Source organism: Rutilus rutilus (assembly GCF_951802725.1).
Source record: "Rutilus rutilus genome assembly, chromosome: 4".
NCBI classification, from domain to species: domain Eukaryota; kingdom Metazoa; phylum Chordata; class Actinopteri; order Cypriniformes; family Leuciscidae; genus Rutilus; species Rutilus rutilus.
Genome location: NC_140212.1, coordinates 21,058,045 through 21,081,266, shown reverse-complemented (window position 1 = coordinate 21,081,266; position 23,222 = coordinate 21,058,045). Strand labels below are relative to the sequence as shown.

The following is a 23,222-nucleotide window of genomic DNA, read 5'->3' as shown; positions in this document are numbered from 1 at the left end:
AATCCTAATGCATCTTTTCCGTTATCTACATGTATATTAAAATCACCAACAATTAGGGCTTTATCTGCAGTCAGTACTAACTCTGACAGAAAATCAGCAAATTCTTTGATAAAGTATCTGTGGTGCCCTGGTGGCCAGTAGACAGTAGCCAGCACAAATCTCAAACGGGATTTATCATTTACACTAGATAGTGTTACATTAGGCACCAACACCAAACAAGCACCAAACAAGACTTCTCAGTAATTCTGAAGATATTACTATAAATTACAGCAACACCTCCCCCTTTTTCTTTCAGATAAGGCTCATGTTTATGACAGTAATCTTGAGGGGTGGACTCATTTAAAGTAATGTAATTGTCTGGTTTTAGCCAGGTTTCTGTCAAACACAGCACATCTAGGTTATAATCTGTAATCATACCATTAACAATAAGTTCTTTTGAAGTAAGGGATCGAATATTCAGCAAGTTTATTTATTTGTTGAACATCAATACATTTTTTTACCTTAAATGGGTTTAGGAGTTTTTTGTATGTCCTAATTCGGGGAACAGACACTATATGATGATATCTAGGTGAAAGGGTCTCTATGTGATGTGCTTTATCTGACCTCAGTGACGTAAGACAGTTAGCGGACGGTCGATTTAGCCAGTCTGTTTGCTTCCTGACCTGAAGCTGAAGAGCTGCTGAGCAGCTGAGCTGTTATGCGACCACATTTCATTTCCTCCTATTTCTTCTACGTCTCGTCTACATACCTGCCGTGATCACCCATCTGTTCACATGGCCCTAAGCATGATCTAATTACCATTAGTAAACATCCCAGAGTTCTTCTCGTTGACAGCAGTCAGCTTAGAACGGATCTACATGTTTTATGATAGAGTCTGAAGAGTTCTATATAGAGCCAAGTGATACAGTTAAAGTCAACATGAACCAACATTTGCTGCTCATTTTACTTTTTTAAGGCGACTAGTGCTGGGGATTTTGATTCATACCAGTAAATCTTCTGAAACTGTTCACAAAATTTCATTCAAATCTTGTTTATATTCGTTCAGTGATTTGTTCAATTATCCTTTCTGCAGGTTACATCACTATGCCATCAGTTGGGGACAAGTGAGTGTGTTATAGGTGAGTCATTGAATAATTCACTCAAATGATTTGATATAAAAATAAAAAAACATTTGAATGTTAAAAGTTCAAATCTACTAAGTGTCACGGTCAGTTCATGTTAGGTTTCATTGTTCTGTTTAGTTTCTAGGTCATGGTTTACATTGTTACTGTCTTTTTATTTGTTACCGTGGTTTTTGATTTTTGCATACCTGTTGCTTGTTGTTGTTTTTTTGTTGTTTTTTTTTCCCACTGTATTCAAGCCCTCTGTTTCCTCAGTTCAGTGTTCTGCTTTAAAGAAGATGTGAATGTGTAGTGTTCTCGCTCTTTGTGTTTCTCACAGTCTATTTCATCAGTCATTCTGATTCACGCATCTCTTTATTTTGGATTTCACCACACATTGATGACATGATTCCTATGCCCAACTGAACAAACAATTTCCCCTTTCTTTTCATTAGACCCTTGTACACAATATTCAGTTTATTCAAAAATAAGATGTTAGGTAGCCTTGATTTTGTGAGTTGGGAATTAATTGGATGGTAAAAAGTGGTCAATGTGACAAATGGTTTGAGGGGAAGTGTTCAAAAAATTATATCAGGCAAAAAGTAAAGTTGTTTCAGAGTCACACATTTTTAATGAAAGACTGCAAAGACCTGAGGGAAGAACAAAACACTACACTATGTTAATGTATTTATCTGACAAAATTATTAAAAAAAGAAAAGAAAAATGCTGTTGAAAGTGGATTGGACCGAGCACCATAGCACACTTGTGGTAGCCAATCAGCAGTAGGGGGCAGATTATGATGGGGGAGGAGAAAGAGAGAGCAAAAAGAGATGGCTGAGAGACGGCTTTAGAAAAAGAGATGGCTGAGAGACATTACAAAAGAGAGAAGGTCAGAGCAATATCACTAGAAAAACAAGGGTTATCACACTGTAAAAAACGGCCAAATTCTAACAGTAACATACTGTTCACCTTTTTATTAGCCTATTACTGTTGCTTGTGTTTTTGCTGTAGTAATTTCCTGTGTGGTTTTAATTTCCAACCTATTTTAAAGTTTCCTTTTTGACCTAGAGTTGTTGCCAAAATTTAGAGTGTTTGTAAATTGAAATAATCACAGAAATGTACTGCATGCATTACCATGAATTCATTTTACAGTATTGATACCATAGAAGTACAGTATATTGCTGGCATCTCTCCGGCCAGTATTTTACTGTAAAATAAAAAATAAAAAAATACTGGAAAATACTGTATTTTGTTTTTACGGTACTAATCTGTAAAGCAATTTCACAGTATCCATACCGTAGAATTACAGTAGATTGCTGGCAACTCTGCTGCCAGTATTGTACCGTTATTTTACAGAGAAATTGCTAACTGTACCTTTAATTACTAAAGCAAATACAGAACTGTAAAATAAAGTGTGACTTAAAAGATTATATAAAATCATAAAAAAAAAATCAAATGCTTATGAATTTTTGGCCTATTTTTTTAATGTTTGGTAGTTGAGTGCTCTAATTCTCTGAGTACACCTCCCATTCACATGAAATCAGAACAGATCTATACATTTTTCTACGCAGATGGTGCTATTATGTGTAATTCATCCGTACACAATAAATATTATAATTTAGTCTTTATTAAGACATGCATAATGGCTTTATAATCTTTCATTAAAATATAATATGCACTGCCTCTCAAGACACTATTCTTTTCTGCTGACTTCCACTCTGGAATGAAAGCTCATTTTTCACATCCTAATCAAATCCCAATGGATAACATCAAGCCTTGCTCCATTTTTTCTCTCTCTCTCACTGAACATCCCATTTCACTCTTAAATACTGTATGTGACATTATGGAATTGAGAGTTGCGAACATAGTTTCATGTCACTTTAAGAGCAGTGGCTATGAGAATATGTAAGTCTCACCGTTGTAGTTTTCACTCTGCCGCTGGGCTGTGTACAAGTCCAGCCTGATTTATTTACTAACAGGTCACAGCCTTCATCCTCTAGACAGGGCACCATGTCACACCACTGCCTGGTCTTCACAATACGAGCTGTGGATCAAGACCAGAGAAAAGGTTAAGATGATATGATCAGGAAGTCAAGCACAAACACAACAATAATACACCTCCCCCCACAACAATAATACAATATGAATGTCTTTGTATTAGATGACAAAATATGAAACCCACTGTAATTTATTTTAAATAAAGACAACACAAGCACAAGTTTCAAGAAAACAAAATACTGTTTGTTAGGTTGGAAAAAGCACTTTCTGCTTGATAAACATAGTGCAGCATATCCATGTCAAGTCAATCCAAGGGCTAACTGACTTCATATATCCAATATAAATCACATTGACAGCAGTTGGTAATCACACAACACCAAATATATAGTAAAATACCTGAACCTTTCAGACTGAATGTGTCACTTTTGATTCACTTTTAGTTATTTAGCTTCAAGCTTGTGTCAAAAGATTTCACTTTTCAACCCATCCGAGCTGTCCCTGCTAGTCCAGTATAAAAGAGGTTACTGTAACACACTAAACTAGTGTTGTGGATAATATAAAATGAGAAATCACCCTATGGAAGCATCTTATGCTACATGAGCATGAGAAGGGAAAATTTGTTTAATTCAAAAGGATGGTCATCAGTTTAAAGAAAGGTTCATCACAGATTTCTCAAGTAGATGTATTTGAGGTTCATCATGGATGATCACTTTTATATAAAAATAGGTCACTATAACACACCTGCATTAGCATTAGTCCCTTGGGAGATACAGTCGTTCCTGTTTCACATGACAATACAGAACTGTCTCTTATTTATATATTTATTTAGACATTACAATCATACAGACATTGCTTTAGAAATGTATATTTCAAATTTGACATGCCCTTCAAAATGTATGTTATGTATGCAAATAGGTTTACATAACATAACTAACAATGGCCATGCATAATTTAATTTAGATCCAAAGCAAAACATGGTAAGGTTACAGTTTCAGGAAATATATTAATACACAGTATGTTTATGAAATAGTTTTTTTTTTTTTTTTTTTTTATTTAACAGAGTTAGGGTCCCTAGTTGGATATGAAATGTCATGTCTGATATCTTTTAGATCCTGAAATAATAAATAATATATTAGTTATAATAATTATACTGTAATTTCAGAAATGGTATCTTTATTTTGAGTATTAGCAAAAGTATTAGTGTACATGTGGAAATCTTGATCTTCCTTCAAAATAGCTGGGCTTGAACATATGCTCATTTCTTCCCTTGTATAATACTAATACTTATTTTTTTTCTGCAACGTTAAAGATGGAAGATAATTAATTCAGTCAAGTTGTTGTCCTCTGTTCCATTTGATTGACAGTACATCATAACATTACACTATGTGCATACACAAATGTAATTGCCCTCCACTACAGATATCAACATCAGTTATCTTCATACAACACAAAATGTCTGATCCATTTCCTGAAAGAAGAAATCACATCTGTCAAGGCTGCATAAACTCCTATTGGTCTATTGTGTTTTACAATATTTATTCTTATATGGCTCTTGCCATAATGCATTTCTGAGAGCAATATTTAGAGGCAAGAAGAGAACTAGAGTAATCGGAGCACAGGATAATTACCTGCTGATTTGCATTTTTGCCACTGAAGACTCTTTTGCAAATTTCAGATGCCACGGGGAGACAAAAGGTGGTGCAATCAGGCCTAATTGTAGGTTTAATGGAGGAATTCAATGCGACAGTAATCAAGACAGCTGAGCAGCTTAAAACGTTTGCTTCGATGATGCTCAAATCTTGCTATGAATAGCTGAATTATGATTTTACACATCTACACAGTACATTAGACTAACAAGAAACCAAAACAGCAAACAAAAGCAATTTGCATGAGTCATGGCAAAAACACTACACTACTATGATTCAGAAATGCAGCATGATGCCATTTAAAGCCTGACTTTCTTTTTCAGAATTTTCATTGATCACAAAAGAAGAAACTTTGATTAATGCACAGGTCACTCTTTTCCATACAATTACAATAAATGGGGCCTGGAGAATTTGAGCTTGACCTTTATCCCACAATGCAATGTGCTCAAACCTCCTTGTCCAGTGTGATGAATGAACTGAAACAATCAGCTTTGGGTATTTTTTTTTCCTTTATTTTTTTTCCTTGAGGAATTATTTGATTGGACTATCAAAAGTTGTAATATAAACTATTCTATGGAATGACACACATAAAATGTCCCTACTACCTGAGAATTGTCATTGGAACACATTTTCTGTGAAATCATACCTATATCTGTGACAGCCCAGGGCTCTTCAACTTCAAAAGAACAATCGAGAGTTGGATGCTATTTTTCAGCCAATCAGAAGAATTTAAGGTACTCTTTGCCTGACAGACATTTTGAGTGTTTGGGTTTGATGTCTTTAGAGGGGCTGAGATTTTAGGTAACACTTTATTGTAACACAACATAGTTAGACTTTACATGTAACAGTAAATTATGCATAATTACAAGCAAACTAACCCTAATCATAACCTACATGTTAATTAATATCACTCAATAAATGTATCACAAAATGTATTTGTGTAGTTACATTGTTGACAACGTCATTCCAAAATAAAGTGTATCCAGATTTTGAGGGGTTGGGGGTAAAACACAGTTGCAAGAATATGTTTGCGATCCCTAGATTTCTGCACTGATTACGCATAAAATGTAATCTGATCTAAGCCACCATTTAAAAGACCATTAAAAAAAAACTAAAAAACATTTATATATATATATTTCTTTAAACTCCCAACTCCCAAATTGTGGTTATCCGCAAGCTAATTGGATTTAAGAAGATGAGATTGGAAATAAGGTCTGCAAAGATGCCATGCCATGCCAAGGCACACACTGACAATTATGTTCTTCTCAAAGACTGGTTAGTGTGAACCATGCCTCATATCCAAAGGCATTCACATGACCTTAAATATGCATTGCACAAAAGGCTATGAAAGAATTGCTAAAGAATTGCTTTTTTAAAATACCCATTTATAATGTAGAAAATTCTGTATTTTTAACTACTCTCGCTAGGAGCAGTCTTCCTGCAAACATCACTCTAAGAACACAACGGACAACCTTTCAAGAGTTGGGAAAGAACCATAGGGTGACAGCAAAAGACATCCAGAAAACTTAACTGTGAAACTCTTTACTGAACAAAAATGGTGTTCATGAAAGAACAAGTAGTAGGAAACAACTGCTGCCAAAGAACATTGGGGCATGTCTCATGTTTGTCCAAGAAAGCCTGGGTGTTCTACAACACTCCTGCAAATCTTGTTTGGACATCTGAGACAAAGGTTGAACTTATTGGCAAAAAATGAGCACTGCATGCACAACAACACCAAAAAACCTCTTCTCAACTGTGAAGCATGGAAGTAGCATCATGGTTTAGAGCTACTTTGCTGCCTCAGGGTCTGCACACTTCACAGCTATTGAAGGAACACTGAATTCAAAGGAGTATCAAAACATTTTTCAGGAGAACATTAGGACAGCAGTAATGAGGTTGGGTGGTACAACAAAACAATGACCCAGAGCACAAAAATAAATGAACTAAAGAATGACTGAAAAGTGGCTAAAGCCAATTGAGATGCTGTGTATTGATGAACTGTGACAGATTTGTGGGGAGGGATGGTCCAAAATTGACCAGAGCAGCTACAGAAAACGTTTGGTGGAAGTTTTGCAGCTAATGGAGGATCTACAGGTTTCTAAAGTTAATGGTTCCCTTAATTTCTCCAACCTGCACTGTGAATGATTATTTATTCAATAAAAGTGTGAAAAGTATACCGTTTGTGCGTTATTAGTTAAATCAAATCGTGTTTGTCTATAATCGTGAGTAACTTGAGATCAGAACGTAATCAATGCAGAAATTTTGATATTTTCAAAGGGTTCACAACCTGTATGGTACTGTGCTGTGAGCTGGACTTCACCTTTTATTTTTAGTGTGACAAATTGATGTTATCTATCATGTCATCTAATGTATTTCATTATTTGATCATGAATTAAAACTGCTAAGTTCACACTTGTACAGAAAGTCTAACTGGAAAAATGTATTTCCAAGATACAACAAGTAGTGGTGTAACAATATATCATGTCACAATATATCGCAATACAAAAATGCAACAATATGTATCATGGATAGTGACAATATGTATTGTGTATAGTTCACCCAAAATGAAAAGTTTACAGAGTTTTAGAGTCAGTACTACATTAAACTACTGTAATGTTTAATATAAGTATAATAATGCAATGGGGGAATATTTGTGGGTCCTGATAATGCCAAATGTCTGATGTTACCAGTAAAAAGTGGCCTACATTATTTTAAATATACAGTATGTAGTCAGTGACAGACTGCATGCATATTCGTCTAAAATAATTCTGTATGTTCAGCTTCAGAATCATGAATATTTTTATTCTGGTGTCACTATTGTCCTGTTCATTGGGTTTCCAGCACCACGTCCAAGCCTATTAATTTACACCCACAATGTAATATGAATTTTTAGCATTTTAATCAACAGTTAATTTTTTGTTAACATTTCATGTCTTGGAGTATCGTAATAATATCGTATTGTGAGTTCGGTATCGTGATATGTATCAAACTGTGACATGAGGGTTATCGTTACACCCCTAACAACAAGAGATAATAACTGGATGCGACTCACGTGTTATATAGGTCATGTGCCAAAAACAAACAAAAACAAGCATACTGCTTATTAAAGTTGTATTGTTGCATAATGCACACTCTTTCGCTTACTATTATTTAAATAAGAGGCAGTATGTAGTGTATTCTGTGCAGTTTTTTATTAGCTAATAGTCCATCTCGAACATAGCTAGAACTTTGACTAACATTGAATTTAAATACAAAATAACTGTTTACATTTTCTTAGATGAAAACCGAACACCACTTGCTGAAATTAACATGCAATGTAACATACTACTATTTAAAAAGCATAATTTGCATATTTTTTGCTGCATAATGTGTAATACAAAACAAAACGAAACAAATAGCAGCAGGCAACATAATCTCTGTTCTTGGATGTCAGTGCCATAATTACAACATTACTTGGGAGGAAATTAATAACGGAGAACAGTACGATCAATTTAATATAGTGATGTGCCCTCCTAGGGAGTTTGGTGCCCGGCAATTTGATTGAGATTGCCCGTTAGCACCAATTATTAATCCAACTGAACATAAAAGGAAAGGAAATGTCTGCTCAAACTCACCCAGACCACACCGCATTTAAGAAACATCGCATTTCACAGTGCATGTAATCGCAGTGCTCATAATCTGATGTCATACATCACTGACATGCTACTGTTGCCAGTTAATTTGAGCTATTGCAACATTTTAATCAATTTCAAGCAGGGTCACAACTTCCACAAGGGGCCGTTCGAACTTCCAGACAGTTTCCGTCGGTGTGTAACCACTCTCCAGGTGTGAGTAGAAGGATTCAAGGACAACTCGACGTTATAAAATAAAAACAACCTGGATGTAATCTGCCTCTGGGATGGGGCTAGACGCACAGTTCATCTGGAGGCGATAAGAGAAGGTATAACATCATTACACCCACACTGGGACACTCATCTTGTTGAAATGCTTTATCACACTCACGTCAACAGCCAGGAACCCTGGGTAATAAATCTTATCTAATGCTGTAGAGAAGCAAGGTCTGGCAGGAGAGAGTAGATATACAAGAGGGCAAGAGCTCAGCTAGATCTTTGCATTTTAAAATGCGTGCAATATAGGTATAGCCATCTGATCTAAGAATAGTCAGTAAAACTAATTAGTCAGTAATTAGTTTGTAAATGGATGAGCTTGGAATAGCTGCCATCTGAAAGGACTGATGTTTAGGAATTTGATTCATGGCATGAAGCTTTAATGCATAGGAAAAAACAATGAAACATGACATTTCTTTAATAGCTCAATTGTTCTGACTGAGCAATAAGAATTAATGAAGATATTCAAAGACTTCTGCTTAAAGGATTAAAGGATTCTAACTTCAGAATTAAAATTTCCTGATAATTTACTCACCCCCATGTCATCTAAGATGTTCATGTCTTTCTTTCTTCAGTCAAAAAGAAATTAAGGATTTTGAGGAAAACATTTCAGGATTTTTCTCCATATAGTGGACTTCAATGAGAACCAACGGTTTGAAAGTCAAAATTGCAGTTTCAATGCAGCTTCAAAGGGCTCTACATGATCCCAGCCGAGGAATAAGGGTCTAGGCCAAACGATCGATCATTTTCCAAAAAAAATTAATTATATATATACTTTTTAACCACAAATGCTAGTCTTGCACGTCCACAACTTGCTGAAAATGTTGCTACTTAAATGAAAACTCTGAGCTATAAACAAGCAATGTCGGAGCAATACAATTTTCCTCTGGGAACTTTGCAAGGATATTTATGAAAACTGTCACTTCATATCCATCAGTACAGAGTGCAAATGCAGTGATAGATTTCCATAGACAATATAGGGCTTTTCAAATGTAATTTATGCTAAATTAATTCATAAAATGGAGCTATATTTATGACATTTCTTTTAGGAATGACACTTTTCTAATTTATAACTTAATTTCTGGTTAATAATTAATAACAGTGCATTAGCCCCTGTATCAAGTTTGTAGTTTTATTCAAAGACACAGTGCCTCCATGCTCCAGTGGTCTGGTCCAATCTCGGGTCCCTCGGCCTTGCTCTGGTGACAGGCATGCGCATGTTCTCCATGTCCCTGGCCAGGTGCCCATTCTGTCCTCTTTCACTCATTAAGATTCGCAGCAGCACCGCTGCGCAGTAATGACAGCTCAAAGACCTTTTAAGCAAATTTAGTGTGTCTTCATTTTTGCACAGGTGTTCCAACATGGCATGCCATTCAGTTCACTCTTCACTTCACTCTTTGGGGGTCATTGCTTTTTCTTTCTTTTTCTCTTAATCTCTCTTTTCCTTGTCCAAACCTTGGGGTCAACTTTTACTGGTTAGCATAGCACAGATAGCCTCTGCTGGAAGATGTTGTACTACAAGATTTGGCTGTTAAGAGCATCTTTCTCCATTTTCCCATGGCTCTAGAGTCATTAGTCATATGACATTTAAGCCCTGGTGACTGGCATAAAACAGCTTGGCAGCAGAACTGAACACCGATGAGCCGGAATAAGCGAAGACTGTACATTTCATACATCGGGGGGAAGAATATATGGCTGATTTTGAAAGCTTATTTCCAGATGGTATAGTAATGGTATCTACTACTGTCACAGTTGTGTTCTGTCTGAGTCTTGTTTTCATTAGTCGCATGTCTTCCTTTGTTCTGTTTTCCCGCCACTCCTTTGTTTCCACGGTAACCCTCATTAGTTCATCTGTCACACCTGTTTCCTCGTTAGTCTTGTCAGCTGTGTCTCGTTTCCCTGATCTGTTTCCCTTTGTATTTAAACCCTGTGTGTTACCTTGTTTATGGTCTGATCTCTGTTGTATTAAGTGTGTGTGTATCTTCTGCCTGTCTTCTATGTACCTGTTTGAATTATATTGTGAGTAAAAGTTTGCATTGGAACTTTCATTTCTTCTTCATCTTCTTGACATCATGACAACTACCATGATCTAACCAGGCAAACCTGAATCTTTTGGACACCAATTCCATCATGCCATTTATTTTTCTATGTCTTTAAAAATCTGTCATCTTGAAACTACTTTTTACAATCCATACACAAAACTCCTTCCCTACATTTTGGGTTATACAAATATTATAAAAATGGATTATAAATACTGATCTGATTCATGTTGACCCAAAAATTCTCTCACTAGTTACTCACCCTCATGTCATTCCAAATCCAAAACATCTGTTCATCTTCGGAACACAAAAAAATATATTTTTTTATTCAATCTGAGAGCTTTCTGTCGCTCCATTGACAGCTACGCAACTACCACTTTCAAGCCCCAGAAAGGTAGTAAAGACATCATGGTAACACTTTGCAATAAGGTTTCATTTGTTAGCATATAGTAACTAACATGAATTAACCACGAGCAATACATTTGTTACTGTATTTGTTAATTTTTGCTAATGTTAGCTAATAAAAATACAGCTGTTCATGTTAGTTCACAGTGCATTAACTAATATTAACAAATACAAATTTGATTTTAATAATGTATTAGTAAATGTTGAAATGAACATGAGCAAACATAGGAAACATACGGTTCCTAAACATTAGGTTTAGGAACAGTATGCTGTTCACATACTTGTTTCTCTGAAAAACAATGCTTCGGCCAGTTATTTTACTTTGAAATGAGCGTTCCATGTAGAAATGTCTGTTTTTGTTTCGGTCAGTATGATCTCGCCCACTACAATTTACCCAATAGTATTTCGACACCCCAGGTTGCCAGTTGGTGGAAAACACAGCATATTGGAGCCATGGAAGCCAGCAAACTAACTAGGTCAGATTGCAGATTCTACCTGACAAAAAAAAAAGCCTCGGCAGCCATCTAAAAATCTCTGTGAACGGGAGCATATTAAAATACGGACAAATCAACTCATCAACTTGCGTATCTCCTAAGTAACTAGTAAGGACTGTCAATTGTGCTCACTCCTGTTGCTTGTCCTCAATCTGAAAACCCAGAGAGTCTGAGGAGGAGGGGGCGGGGGAAACAATCCTCTCCAATATTTTGAACTGCAGTACCCATTTCAAACCAATCTTACATAGGCTACTGCAACTTTAACTAATGAAACCTTATTGTAAAGTGTTTCCGACATCAGAAAAATCCATGTGACTCAAGTGGTTTAACCTCAATTTTATGAAGCGACATGAGTGCTTTGTTTGTGCAACAAAAAGCATAATTTACCATTTTAAACGCATGCATGATATTGCTTTTGTGAATGCACGTCAATAAGGTCCCATTGGTTAATACCTTAATTAACATGAATTAACAATGAGCAATACATTTGTTACAGTAATTATTAATCTTTGTAAACATTGGTTAATAAAAATACAACTGTTTATTATTATTTAAATTTAGCTGACATCCATAAATGTTAACAGATACAACTTTTGATTTTAGTCATTTTTAAGTAAAGGTATTAGTATTAATTAATGCTTTAGAAGTATTTTTCATTGTTAGTTCACTAATGTAGTTGTGAACTAATGTGAATCTAAGAAAATCCTAAGAAAAAAAAATGAGTGTCTTGCTTGTAAAAAGTCGCAGTTGCTAAAATGTTCTGATGTTTTTTTTGTTTTTGTTTTTTGGATTGCTATGCTGTTATTTAGGTGTTGTAGGTGGTTGCATACTGACTCAAGTAAAAGAGCCCACCAGCAAGTCTCTGATGTTCCAACACTATCTCACGACCAATTCGTACGAATTCGTACAATTTGTCTAAACCCCAGTGATTGGTAGGTTAAGGGGCGGGGTCAGAGGTCATTCGTACAAATTCATATGAATTGGGCAACTCGTAAAGTATGTACGATTTAGCAAAAATCGTACGAATTCGTACAAGTGAGGTCATATGAATTCGTACGAATTAGCCACCTCGTAAACTACGTACGAATTGCCGTGAGATTGGGTTGGATATTCTGATCTTTAGTTATTGCTCAGGTCACTACATTAGATTTCTTCACTCATTTTATTGTCTGGCAGGTGAACTATACCATCCTTCCTATCCAATGCAAAATATTATTCTGTTTAAAGTGCAAAAAAAACAATTGAAACCTCAAATGGAGATGCAGCATATCTTGTATAATCAACCTCTCTCTTCATACCCACAGTAGTTTTTTTGTGGGATAAAATTGGTTATTTTTTACAGACCCTTGTTCTGTTTGGAGGGCACAGTGTATTTATTCTCACTGCTGTTTGGTAAATGCCAGGCTGAGCCCTAATTGGCAGGCGCATTTGGCACGACGCTGTTTGCCGAGACTGTCTGTCTGTTTGGTTCCGCCGTGGGCCTGTGCGGACCGGTGCATGCAGCCCGGCATCTGCAAACCTCACCCTGAGTGATATCATGGACTCACAGATGCGTGCTGACATTTCCCCCTTGCAGCAGGAGTAGCTCCGAGCCAACAGTGGAAATGTCAACCCCTACATGGACCACGCGGAATGAAATCATTTAAAAGTCTGTCCGTGCGAACCATAGTATCTGCAAGGAAAGTGACTCTAGTGTGAGGCCACACTGAGAAAAGTTATGTCCTTAATTCAAATTTTTGGCTTGTTTTCCAAATATATCTTAATATCTTTAATTGCGATAGTCTTTCTTCCCTATTGTGATGTACTAGCCAAGTGAAACGGAATTGATTAGATCGTTTTCATTTGCTACTGCTGAGATCTTATTTAAGTGACAGGTTGTCCCGCCCTTGCACCAGTAAACACATCATCAGAGAAGAGATGTCACAAGTGAATTTGTATATATATATATATATATATATATATATATATATATATTCTGTCACCTGATGGAGTTTTGGTTCCTTGCCACTGTCGCCTTTGTCGCCATTGGCTTGCTTAGTTGGGGACACTTACTATTCAACAATATTATTGATCTGCCTGCACTGACACCATTATGTGAGAACTGAACTGAGCTGGACGATGACATCACTGTTTTCTCCAGAGCGGCTATAAATATTAAAGTGCCCCTATTATGCTATTTTAAAGTTTCCTAATGTTGTTTTGGAGTCTCCTACAACAGGTTTACATGCATCAAAGGTAAAAAAAAAAAAAAAAAAAAAAAACTGTTTAATTTACTCATAATATACATTTGCACATCACCACATTTTCAATTATTCTCAACCGACTCGTCAGATGAATCAATCTCTCTAAATCCCTCCTTTCCGCGAGCTACTCTTGGCCAGACAGCTCAGTCTGTTGTGATTGGTTTACCGCATACAGCGCGCGCATTGAAAACAAAAACGCCCATTGCCATAACAACGTCAGCTGTCCTGAGGCTTCCTACACCGTAAACTAAAGACAGTAACGAACAATGACGTCGATTTTACCATATCAATGCGAGCGCGAGTCCGATGAAACACTGGAAGAACTAGTTATTCAACCTAAACCTCCATTGCAAGGATGACTCGAGCAGGACGTTTCTCAGTGATACACTCAGTTTGAGGTACATTATGAGATGTTGCAACTGTAATTCCTCACCATCAGCATTAACAAGTGCATGTCCATCAACAAACCGATTATTTTACTTGTACTAATTTATTTACAGAGTATTTTTGTAATATATTGCGGTGAACACGTGGAAACTGTATCAATAACAGTGCATGTATGCAATGTATACATTAGCCGAGCTCTAGCGTGAATGACTGATGTAACAAACGTTAGTAAAACAAATATTGCTCCATGCTTAATCTTTCCTCAAAGTAGTGAGAATGACAGACATTCTGCATTAATAGACACAGTTATAGGTAATAGTGGCCCACAAACTGATTAGCAGAAGTATTTAAGACATTGATAACGTGAGTTAGCCAGTTAGCAGGAGACCTACACAATATAAAACTCAAAACTAAGTTTTTTGAACACCATCTTTCAAGAGCAAGCGGTTTGCAAATCCTGCATTGAACTTTGATATTTGAGAAGCAGTTGTCAGTGAAATAATGGGAACACAGCAAAAGTTTAGGATTATACTGCTGTGATATCATGGTAAAGATGAATTTTAACCACTGATTCTTCACATGCTCGTCCTTGGGCAGTGAAAAAAAAAAAAAAAAAAAAAAAAAAAAACTGGCTTTACCTTCACATTGTAGAGCACAGCTTCTCCTCAACATGATGCTATCCAGTATCCACAGGAATCATCTGCAGTTTTGAGATTCAAGTTTTCCCTGGTGTCTGCGTGCGTAATAAGTGGGCGGGCAATATGCTAATGTTTCGTCTTGACGTCACAACGAAACGGCTTATGACTCGTTTGAAAAACAATTAATTTCATTGACTCAGAGTCCACTCTTACTTTTGAAAAACAATAACTTTATATACGGTGCACTTTCAGATTTAAAACTTTGCAGGATGTTTTAATTCACTTAGAGCCATGAGCTACACACTACATGAAAGGTAATTTTCAAAAATCCATAATACATATATAATTAAATGACTCTTGGTGACGTTACTTTTTTTTTTCTTTTTTTTTTCTGCAGTGCAGTCTAATGCTTATCTGCCTTAAGATGCTGACTACTTTACAGCTATATCCTGGATCAATTTACATGTAGTAATTCAACACCCTGCGGTAATGTCAGCGGAGTTATATGATCTCTGTTATGGGCTTGGTAGCACTGAAATTGTTTTAAAGGAGTCTGTTATTATTAAAGGAAAGTAATAATGTTTAGTTTGCTGAAGTTCCCTGTGGCATACACAGTTTTTGTGTTATTAAAGTGAGAAAAACGACATATGCACCCATTCATTCACATACTGTATGTAGACAGAAAACTTTAATGTACATCCTATTCATGAGGTTCTCATTTTTTTTTTTTTTTTACTTTTTACTTTACTTTTTCGCCCTGATCCCATTCATTTTTTTTAATACAGTAATTTTACACATTTTCAAAATGGCATTCAAAATACACAGTAAACATATAAACAGGTATATGATTTCACATAATGTGATAATAATAATAATAATAATAATAATAATAATAAGTATTTTGTACATTTTTCACTTCCTGTGTTCTCTTTTCTTGCCCCATGGGGAGAGAATTTCTAAATCTACCCCTTGACCCCATGTCCATGCACATTTCACAGCTCAATTCACACATTACTGAGGTGTAAACAGCACACATTCACACATATCTTGTACTGCAGAGTGCAGATCTGAAGTACACATTTTCTTTGATTTATTACTTCCTGATATGTTTTGAATGAAGGCACTGAGAGATCAGTTGTACGATTTAAATTTACCTTTGCAAAAACATTTAGATCAGTAATTACACATTATCTGTCTATGTTCATTAACACTCATCTGTGACAAAACCATAGCAAACTCCCAAATACTGCTGTTGTTGTTGTCTACTCCCAAGTACTCTTGTTATCAACATTATTTAAATGATAATGGATGTTTTCCCTCGTTTACTAGCATATAGTATTCATTTTTTATAGAAAAAAAAAATATATATATATATATCTCACAGATGTTTGTGGTTAAAATAAAATATTACAAACAAGAATTTGAAAATAACCAGTAGCAATCAGAGTATGTCCTTTTTACCACAGGACAGCAAAAAAAAAAAAAAAAAAAAAAAAAACAGTCCATGTTGAAATGTTATATTTTTATAACCATTATAGCCATTATGTTTAAGACTGTTAAATAGACCAATCTAAGTTTTTATTTTTATTTTTATTTTTTTATGTAACTAATTTACATACTTATTTACAGTAATAAACTATCCATCAATATAGCTAATCAACTAAAAATATATTTCCTTGTAATAGTTTGTACAAAAAAAAAAGATGTTACACGCAAATGTATCACGCTTTTTCAAATTATATTTATGGTTAGGTTCAAACTCTACATTTTGATTTAACATTAATGAAAAATATATATTTCTTTTCCAAAGACAAACTCAGTAATTCAAAATAAAAAACGGTTATTTATAATAAAAAATTTACTTGATGTATATATTTTCTTTAGACATAAGCCAAAATGTTACTTAATGCAGGTCAATATAATATTTCTTATAGTTTTTAACCTAAAATCAAATTACTTTGAAAAATGTGCATCGTATCTTTTTAGATATGTAAAAAAAAAAAAAAAAAAAAAAAAAAACACCAGATCATTTAATAAAACCAACAATAACGTCTGCAGTCAGTATGTGTTCTGTACATTAACATTAATGTGTCAACTGAAATATTTAAACACATTTTTATTTTATTTTAATTTGTTCAATGTGGAATGTTATTTGCTTTTAGTCAAACTGAACAAAACAGGTTTAATTTTCAATAAGACCAATACAAAAAAGAAAAAGCACTTTAAACAAATGACATGGTCTTTTAACTTTTTTCATTAAAATAATAATCCTTTAGGTGTCTTGGAATATTCCTGCTATTGCTGCTCAACTTAATTCAAATATATTAAATTGCATAAAACAGCACATAGTCCTCTAAAGATCTCTATTAGGCATCATGCTCTGCCTCTGTCCCAGCTGCCCTTGATGTTCTGAAGACTGAGAATGGACCGAACCGGTCTCATAGGCCCCTGTGGTCTTGACCCAGTTAAGATATTCTGTAACTGATAACCTGGGCTCAGACTCACAGACAAGCTTTATTGAGACAATAAATGAGCGTGGCATGCGGCTGTAGGGGAAGAAAGTATTATTTATGTATTTAGAGTAATGCTTCGCTAAGCCTCTCTGTCGGATCTGGGTTCTGTGATACGCCTGCATTTCAGCATCAGGCCACAATCCTTCTTCTTGAAAATGTGCTGAGCTTCCAGATCAGAATCTACTCCTTAAATCTGACCCTATTCCCCTGGCTTCCTTTTATCTCCTCATTGGGTATGGAGGACGTTTCCCTGCAGAGAAGATCAGCCCATACAGCCTAAGGTGGTTTACTGGTTTTGTTTAACTGGTCTTCTTGTCAGGCTTGGTCTCCGAGTCTCACCAGTTATAAAAATGCCCAGAATCGGTCTAATACCATCAAACCATCCTGGGGTGCGTTTCCCGTACAACGACGTAACCCACTGCTTAACTATCATTGTACGATTCTTTGTTTAAGAAATCAACTAGCTAATCATGACTGTTTCCCAAAACCGTACTGTCGCTAATTTGTCGTTCAACCACATTGGTTAATGATGTCACGCAAGTGGTGGAGTAATAACTTCTTTTAATTAATTAATTTGTTTGAGATCGATTTAATGGCAGATATTTGCAACCCGATCTCACATCAATTCGTATGAATTTTACGAGGTGGCTAATTCGTACAAATTCATACAACCTCACTCGTACGAATTCGTAAGATTTTTGCTAAATCGTACATATTTTACGAGTTGCCCAATTTGTATGAAATCGTAAGAATGACCTACCCCTGACCCCGCCCCTAAACCTACCGTCACTGGGGTTTAGACAAATTGTACGAATTCATACGAGTCAGTACGCGGTTCCCCCATTCGGGTTAGCCCCTTCTCCTCGCGCCTTCACGTAAGTTGTCGAGGCAGCCCTTGTGCCAATTCGGCAACACAGGGTTGGCATCCTGAATTATCTCGACCACTGACTGATCCTAGCTCACTCTCGAGACCAGGTTGCGATCACAGGGACCTGGTGCTCCGGCACCTCGCCCGTCTGGGCCTTCGGATCAACTGGGAAAAGAGCAAACTCTCCCCCCTGCAGAGGATCTCTTTTCTTGTTATGGAAATCGACTCGGTCGCCATGTGTGCGCAGCTTACGAGCGAGCGCAGTCACTGCTGACTTGCCTGAGACAGTTCGAGGGCAAGAGTGCGGTTCCACTGAAGTTATTTCAGAGGCTCCTGGGGTATGGCATAGCCGCAGCCATAATTGTGGTATAGCCGCAGCTACGCCACTCGGGTTGCTTCTCGACCATGCCTCCTTGGTGTGAAGGCCCACTCCACTAGGAGTGTGGCTTCCTCTTGGGCTCTAGCGCATGGCGCCTCGCTGACAGACATCTGCAGAGCTGCAGGCTGGGCGACACCTAACGCATTTGCGAGATTCTATAATCTCCGAGTGGAGCCAGTGTCCTCTCATGTACTCGCCACCATTGGCCGACCATAGGACCCCCTCTGTGCCATCGCTTGCAGGGCACAGCCGATGTGGCGTGATTGAATTGGGACCCCCATTTCGTCATTCACTAACGTAACTCATAGTGACTGAACGAAAGGGAACGTCTCGGTTACGTCCCTCTGCCACAACCGCTGTACCGCTGAAACGGCCTGTAGTTCAGTCTCGGCTCCTCAGCGAGGAAACATAATGCGAGATTGCCAGCGCTCCTCCTTTATACCCACGCGGAGGGGCGGAGTTGCGCCATGCAAATTCTGCAGACCCATGCCATTTTTCATGCCATTGGCTCGTTTTGTAGAACTCGAAGGTGATAGGCTTCTAAGGGAATCCCCCATTTCGTCATTCACTGAGGTAACGTCTCCATTCCCTCCTCAGGGGACGAGGGTTACATACGTAACCTAGACGTTCCTTCCTACCACACAACTTTGCAATGCTGTTTGCGAATGTTCATTGGAACCATGGTTTCGGGAAACACACACTCATTGAACTATGCTAAAAACGCTAAAAATGGACGACGAAACTTGTGACCATATTTGGCTAAAAATGCTTGAGGGAAACACACCATTGGTTGGGACCTCAGCATACCATCAACGTTTGTTCAGTACTGCAAAACCTATATAATATAAAAATTGTATAAAGTATACAATTTAGCTGCTTAGGTAAAATTATCATTTTTTTTTTTATAATAACACAAAAATATTTGGTTTCACTTTATTTTGATGGTCCCTTTAATACATTCTGTTGACTATAAGTAACGTTGCACCTACAGTAAATGTCTACTAACTCTCATTAGAGTGTTAGTACAGTAATAGTAGACTGGTAGGGTTAGGGTTAGAATAAGTTGACATGTAGTTACAAAGTTACTTAGAGTCAGTAGAATGTTGGAGGAACAATCAAAATAAAGAGTTAGCAGATATTAGGCAGACAGTTTACTAATACTCTAATGAGAATTAGCTGACATGTAGTTGCAAAGTTACTTAGAGACAACATAATGTTCAAGAGGGACCATCAAAATAAAGTGTTACCAAATATTTTATATATGAAAATAATTGTTTCTTGTTCTTGCATAAGCCTCAATAAATGTTGTTAGATTTATGGTCATATGTGTTTTTTTTAAAGCTACGGATGCTAATGCTAGCTGATGCCAACCTCAAACACCACAACCCGTAAATTAATACATCACTTGGCATGTCAGGATCATAGCCCAACCATCAAAAGTTAATTACCATAATTGGATATGCCCCACAGGCATAATGACATTTCATAATTATCTGTACTGGCAATGAATCCTGGCACTTAGTGTTAAGCAAGCTAGCTAATGTTAGGTGATAATAAAACGGTTCGAAATTTTAACTAAAATTGTAAGGGGATCAGTTTGTGCAGTAGACGTTTTCTACTGGTCATAGAAAGCTAGTGTTGAACAGATTATTATTATTAATATATATATATTTTTTTATTTGTTTAATTAAGAACAAAAAATCTGTTTGAAAAAAAAAACACCTTTCTACCACTGAGCACATTTTAGGGCACAGCTTCTGGCTCTGTGGCACTCTCAACACTTCTGCTCTTTTTGGTTGGGCATCTTGACTAGACCAAAACAGCAATTGGCTCAACCAATGGTGTGAGTTTTGGGCATGGTTATCTGTTATTGGGTGGACCAACATGAGCTCTGTCTTGCACCATCTTGGCATTGCTCTCTAAACTGTAAACAACTAATCAATATCTAATTTGTCAATGGAGTCTTAAGGACAAGTTTTCCAGAGATCTACTTTTTCCAACCAGATGAGACAATCAATTTGCCTTCCACTGAGACCCCGCTCAGAGAGATGGAAGTTAGAAGTGTTTTTCTTTTTCTGTGTTCTGTCACGCTCTCTCTCTGAGCATTGTAATGCTCTCTCCATATGCCAGAGCTATCTCTTTCTCTCTGGAGAGGTCTTCTGAAATACTCTGAGGAGAATGGAAGCATTTTTCGGCTCTGTTCCACTCTGATGGCACTTTGTGTTTAAATGGAGAACAGAATGTTCCTGTCAGAGGCCCAACCCTTACCGGGACTGGCAGGTGTATTATACCTATCGCTACAATGTCCCTGGACAAATTTAAAGGCAACTCAGCCACTTGCACAGCAGTAGCTCCCTAGGTCAACTACCTGCATGTTTATCTTTTTGATTTTCTACGACGTCCATCCCCAACCCCCTAAAACACATGCACTAAAGCAAACTCAGAGATTCAGGACTGAAGCTGCTTTTCAAATCTCACAAGCTTTCAATCTCACAAGTCAAGGTCATAGCGCTCTCACTGAAAAGCAAAGGCTAAACTAACTGAATGTACAGGGGTTGATATCTTAGTGTTCGAGTAGCTATTTTAAATATGTAGCCTGCCAAGCTACAAGCTACTCATAATTTAAAGTAGTTTGTAATCAGTTGCTGCAGCATCCTCATGTAAATTTTGCACTGTGGTATTATGTATTAAATGTGCAATACACACAAGCACCAATGGGGGCACCATAACCCAGTGAACTGCATGTCTACACTGCAGTGGCAAAACCCTTATGGAGAGGCAGTTAGATACACTACAAGTTACAAACAAAGGCACTTTTTTTCATTAAAGGTTGTATCAGCGATTTCAGGCCCAAACATAAATGATCACATTCATCTAATCTTCCCTAACGATCTGCTAGCTGCCCGCCTCATAAGCAGCTGTCATAGGCAGCCGTGCACGAGCGCAAAACTTCACAACACCCACCCCTGTCTGTGATTGGTTGGAACACTATTTATTTATTCACTAATTCTGTGAAAAGAAGTTCAACTTGCGAGAAAAAAGTCTGAATTGCACGAAAAAGTCAAAAATCAGACTTTTTTTTCGCACAATTGCGCAATTGCGAGAGTTTATACCTAACAATTGTGAGAAAAAAAGTCAGAATTGTCGCAAAATTGTCGCAAAATTGTCATAATTGTTTTTATTCTGTGGCAGAAACAAGCTTCCATAGCATTTACGATAGCTTCAAACTTGAAATAACTTTATATAGAATACTACTAATAAAACAGAAAAAAAATAATAATAAGCATACCTACATTGAGAAAAAAAAAAAAAAAACAGTCTCAAGGACATCTGGGAACATTAAGTGATGACTGAAATAAATTGGTGATTTTTTTTTTTTTTTTTTTAAACAAACTGACTTGCTGAAACAACTCAAATGCACTTTCAATTCAATTTGATTATTGCCTTAACTGACTTAGTACAACTGTGAGCGCAATACAATGAGACAAATATGATAACTTTGAGACTTAATGTTATACAACATTTTGTCAAGCTACGCTGCTAGTGCTACTGCTAAATGGCTCATTACTCTCCCTGAGCTTCCAAACAATTGTAAAAATTGAAGAATGTTTAGCATCACTACCTTTAGTTACCTCCAAATGCTTCTGCTGACACAAATATTGTGTGGCATTAGTATGGCATCTGTTGTGCAAAAATAAGTGGTTTATTCGGAACTCCTGACCTTTTTATTGTTACTTATACAATCTGAAGTGAAAAAAGATCATTAGTGTGGAAATCACTAAAACATGTCTTCACTAAAGCTGCAGTGACAACTGGCTGCTCTCCCCAAAGTCCAATCACCAGACTTACTGTAGCTCGGGGTTGCCTCGGCAACAGAACCGCACTTTCTGCAGAGCTGACATGAGCTCTTCCACTTCCACAAGGACTGCGAACCAAACACATGCAACAGTCACAGTTTCATGATTCCCATACATTACAGAGGATAATAGAATAACCCCAGTGGGCCACAGAGGCCATTTTCACAATGTGTCTATAGAGGTGCGCTCCCACAGCTCCTGCCTTTATGCCTCTATCAAATTCGCTCTGCCTTCTTATACACCCTTCTGTGTAATATTAAATAGTTTTAGTTTGCTCTGCAGGATATTAAGAAGCATTGCCGATGTATTTGCTTAAAAAAGAAAAAAAAAAGAAAAAGATGAGCAGTTTACATTATATTCATAGACACAAATAATCAAACACCCATTTGTGTAATACACATATTCAGCTGTTTATGTCAGCAGTGGTACTAAACTGTTTTTACTTCAAAATTGCTTCATATTATACATTAAGTACCAAACCAACACATTATCAAATGTAACCTGTGTAAACAGCCTGGTCATTTTTTTTCTTTTTTTTTTTCTTCTATTTTTCATGGGATAAGATTATGGTTAGTTGCAGTTTATTTAGTGATGGGCAACGATTAATCGCATCCAAAATAATTGTGTTTACATAATATATGTGTGTGTACTGTGTGTGATTATTTTGTATATATAAATACACACACATGCATGTATATATTTAAGAAAAAATTTGTTATTTATATATAAAATATTTACAATTATATATATATATGTATTTATGATTAT

At 36.6% G+C, this 23,222-nt stretch overlaps 1 protein-coding gene across 3 annotated transcripts in view; it reads right to left on the bottom strand.

Moving 5' to 3' along the window:
* Positions 1-23,222, bottom strand: part of tafa5a (TAFA chemokine like family member 5a) — a 138,909-nt gene that overhangs the window by 17,661 nt on the left and 98,026 nt on the right. For all 3 annotated transcript variants that reach the window (XM_084408209.1, XM_084408208.1, XM_084408207.1), the window contains exon 3: positions 3,017-3,144. In XM_084408209.1, coding sequence (XP_084264335.1) covers positions 3,017-3,144 — 128 coding nt within the window. The remainder of the gene's footprint in view (positions 1-3,016; positions 3,145-23,222) is intronic.